Source organism: Callorhinchus milii, unplaced genomic scaffold (genome assembly GCF_018977255.1).
Source record: "Callorhinchus milii isolate IMCB2004 unplaced genomic scaffold, IMCB_Cmil_1.0 Scaffold2, whole genome shotgun sequence".
In the NCBI taxonomy this organism is placed as follows: domain Eukaryota; kingdom Metazoa; phylum Chordata; class Chondrichthyes; order Chimaeriformes; family Callorhinchidae; genus Callorhinchus; species Callorhinchus milii.
The window spans coordinates 64873939-64878633 of record NW_024704743.1 but is presented as its reverse complement, the minus strand read 5'-3'; the positions used below and the strand labels follow the sequence as shown (position 1 = coordinate 64878633).

Here is a 4695-nt window from a genome sequence, read left to right as displayed (position 1 = left end):
TTCAGTTGTACTTTTCATTGTTCTCAACATAGCATTCAAAATAAAATTAAAGATCTCAATTTGTGGTGAAAATAAAATTAACCACAAGACTATTCATTTTTATTTGAAAAATAAAGGGAATTTCTCCTCGTGTCTTGATCAACAGTCCCTCAGGTAAAATAGATGATTCACTTCAAGGCTGTTTGGTGGACATTACTGAGTGCAAATTAGCTTCTGCATTTGTTTACAAAGTAAACATGAAAGTCGCTATATGAACTGGGAGGATTATTATTATTTTGCTGCATAGATAGTTGAAATTAATAATAATCCTTGCATTTGATATTAGTGCCTTATCATGTCTTCAAGATGTCTCAAAGCGCTTCATAGCATATACTGTAAAGTGAATTGACTGTATATATTTTGTGGGCAAATTGGGGAAGCACTTCTCAAAAGTTTCCGTGAAGAGTATTGATTGTTTATTTGTAGGCAAATGAGCATATATAATAATATTGCATCTGATATAGCACCTTATCACATCAGCATAAGGTCTCAAAGCACTTCACAGTAATTTGACCGTGAAGTTTAGGAACTGTACTTTGTATGGGCAGCAATGTCTCAAGAACAGCCATGGATACATTCACCTAAAAATACAGTCTATAGTAAATTATGTGAAACACTTTGAGACAAGATGTGAAATGCAAATTTTTTATTATTATAATATTGAATGAACCAATTATCTCAGGAATTGTTGACCAGGTCACCAGGAAAACTCTATTTTTCTTTTTGAATAGTGCTATGGGATTTTTTTTTAACATCCACTTGAACAGGGACCTTGGTTAACGTCTCGCACGAAGGACTGCAGCTCTGATAATACAGGGCTTCCCCAGCACTGCATTGGTGCCTAGGTTGCACTATAGCAACAGTGTTCTGATGTTTACTAATAATACTTATTTTTATTACAGTATTGTTATAGCATCAAATCTGTATTAATAACAATAATAAAAATATAAGACTGTAAATGGGTTTTAAATGTAATAACAATAATACTGTAATAATAAATAAGTATTATTAGTAAATAGGCTTTAAATGTAACATTAACACTAATAATAAATAAGTATTATTAGTAAACATCAGAACACTGTTGCTATAGCAATAATACTGTAGCTGTTAGTGAGCACTGTACATGTATTTCATATGATCATCTGATATTTGCACATATCGACATTGGGATGAATGTAAATTTATTTCTACAAAACATCGATGAACAAATAAATGTTTTGCAACTCTTTAAATTAATGGATAGCTACAAATTCAAGCTAACCTGAGAAAAACATTACAAGCCTGCTGGATTGAATAATCTGGAATTACAAAACTGCTCTCCTTTCCAATACATGAATTCGGCATTTCAGTGTCTCAATGCAATTTTATTAACAGGAATGTTTAAACGTGTGCAATATGCACTCTAAAATTCTTACCCAGGAAAAGCCAATACAGCTGATAGCATTGGAGAGCATGTCACCCAGCATACCCGGCACGGAGTTTCCCGTGGGGAAATAGGCATGGAAATGTGGACTGTGCCAGTGAGTTATCTGAAACAATAAATGTTTAAAAAATATATCATTTCAAAAGCCTTTAAGACCGCAAAACTCACATTGACGCAGTTTTTAAAAACTCTCGACAGACTTGCTTTTTAATCTTATTACACATTTAGCTGAATATCACAACCACATTAAAGCAATGTTCCATTTGGCTCAGGTCGACCTGCAATTAATTTAGTTTAAATAAAGAATATCAGGCAGCTCAGCTCTTCCATGTTTTATTTTAAACCCTAAAAAGTTTTATTTTAAGTCATCTCAACAGCAAACACTTTACATTCTATGTTGGTTAAAGGGTGACGGAAGATGTTCAAAATTTCAAATCCTCCCCAATGCAAAGTAATTCTGTTGCATCGAATCTGTATTAATAACAATAATAAAAATAATAAGACTGTAAATGGGTTTTAAATGTAATAACAATAATACTGTAATAATAAATAAGTATTATTAGTAAATGGGCTTTAAATGTAACAATAATACTGTAATAATAAATAAGTATTATTAGTAAATGGGCTTTAAATGTCTGGGGGCAAGGATAAGGCATGTTGCAACAGTGAAGGGTCTGCCTGTGCTCACCCCTGGCATGACCACCCTCTCCACATCCTTCATCACCTCCTCGAAGGAGTGGGGCTGCTCGGGGGCGCTCTCTGGGATGAGATGGCGCAGGTAGCCGGGCTCCACAGACGGGTAAACGGGACGCTCCTCAATGGACTGCAGGTAATCGACCACATAATCCACCATCTCCTTCCCTCTGGTGCGGAATTCCTCGTAGTCCATGGCGCTTTATTCTGGCTAATAGAGACAAGCTGAGGACACTCTGTACAGGGAGGGGAGGAGAGAAGAGGCGCTCACACACCTGTTACACTCACACTCACTGCACGTCCAACACACACCTGTTACACTCACACTCACTGCACGTCCAGCACACACCTGTTACACTCACACTCACTGCACGTCCAGCACACACCTGTTACACTCACACTCACTGCACGTCCAGCACACACCTGTTACACTCACACTCACTGCACGTCCAGCACACACCAGTTACACTCACACTCACTGCACGTCCAGCACACACCTGCTACACTCACACTCACTGCACGTCCAGCACACACCTGTTACACTCACACTCACTGCACGTCCAGCACACACCTGTTACACTCCCACTCACTGCACATCCAGCACACACCTGCTACACTCACACTCACTGCACGTCCAGCACACACCTGCTACACTCACACTCACTGCACGTCCAGCACACACCTGTTACACTCACACTCACTGCACATCCAGCACACACCTGTTACACTCACACTCACTGCACGTCCAGCACACACCTGCTACACTCACACTCACTGCACGTCCAACACACACCTGCTACACTCACACTCCCTGCATGTCCAGCACACAGGGCTGGCCAGGCTGGGCTGCAACACTGCACATTGATAATGGGTAGAGAGGGGTTTCCTCAACCGATAACAACATCTCTTTCACTTAATATCGTGTTCAGATGTTCACAATTTCAAATCCCCATCGCCCAACCTGATCAAACTCACTCACACAGGTCTCTCTCACCTGACACACTCTGCACTAATCTCGCCTTCTCTTCATTTAAAAACACTCACTCACACACACACAGTACCTGCTCAGCACATTGGTTCTATAAATACAGGATACTAAATCCTCTCTAATGCAAAGTAATCCGGTGCTTTCAACCAGTGTAACTTGCAGGGTTACAGCCTGGATTGCTTCACTTCAGGTGGTGAGGCAATTTTTTTGGCAATGCTGACAAACCGTTGGTTCGGCTGTGAATGAACTCTACTCACAAACACACATACAAACACACGCACACATACAAACACACACACACACATACAAACACACACACACACATACAAACACACACACACATACAAACACACACACACACACACAAACACACACACACACACAAACACACACACACACACATACAAACACACACACATACAAACACACACACACATACAAACACACAAACACACACACACACACACATACATACAAACACACACACATACAAACAGAGACACAGATACACACAGATACAAACACAGACAGACACACAGATACACACACAGAGAGACACACACAGACAGACACACACACAAACAGACAGACAGAGACAGACAGACATACCCAGACAGAGCTATGCACAAGCTTCCCTGTGATGTACCTGGTAGTTTCTAGCTTTCCGTTAGTGTTTTCCCCTAATAAAGGGGTCGAGTTCCACCCACACAGCCCCCACACAGCCAATCCCTCACTCCCATCACAGCCAACATCCCACAGACATTCCCCTTTGCCAATAACACGATCTCGCTTTATCCGATCCTCAGCCTCTGGGCAACTTGTTCGTGGAACAGCGACAGCAACGTAGTGTTTATGTTAAATGCAATGAACTTTGCACCAAATTAAAACGTTGCCAAAGATCATTTGAATGTAACACACGAAATAGGGAGATAAGAGAATTAACTCGGTTAAAGATCCACTAAATAAAGACTGAGCTAACAAATGCATGACAGATATAAGAGTGTTCCAGACCCAGTGTGGGGATGGGGTCAAAGCAGCAGGTGCATCAATATTTTAAAATTATTATCCCAGGGAGACAGTATTGTAACTAGGTTTTGTTGGATACCCTTTAAGAAAATAAGGAGCAATGAAAGGGATCAGGAGGTAGAAAAATAGGAAAACTGACTAGGGTTTTTTTATTGGTTGGATTGATTGATTGATTTGCAACTTGTGAGCTGAGAATAAAGTTTTCTGCACATTGGGCGTTGAGACATAATAATAATAATAATAATCCTTGCATTTGATATAGCGCTTTTCACATCGGGAGGACGTCCAAGGCGCTTCACAGAACACACTGTAAAGTGAATTGACTGCATATTGGTGGGCGAATGCGGCAGCCAATTGCGCACAGCAATGTCCCACAACAGTCGTAGATTGAAAATGACCAATTTATTATTGTTCTTGGTTTTGGAGGGATTATTATTAGGTGTGTGGAGTAAGGAAACTTGCCAAGGTTTCGCCCTGACCTGCCTGGAATTGAACTCAGGTCTCTCACTTGCAAAGCAAGTGCTCT

The 4695-nt window shown here is 40.4% G+C and overlaps 1 protein-coding gene across 1 annotated transcript in view; it reads right to left on the bottom strand.

Annotated features, from left to right (window-relative positions):
* The window catches only part of LOC121852914 (aromatic-L-amino-acid decarboxylase-like), a 6380-nt gene extending 2978 nt beyond the window's left edge, over positions 1-3402 (bottom strand). Inside the window, exons 1-3 of the mRNA XM_042346980.1 lie at positions 3150-3402; positions 2151-2391; positions 1455-1568 (exon numbers count right to left, since the gene is read on the bottom strand). Coding sequence (XP_042202914.1) covers positions 1455-1568; positions 2151-2351 — 315 coding nt within the window. The 5' untranslated portion in view covers positions 2352-2391; positions 3150-3402. The remainder of the gene's footprint in view (positions 1-1454; positions 1569-2150; positions 2392-3149) is intronic.
* Positions 3403-4695: the final 1293 nt, after the last annotated feature.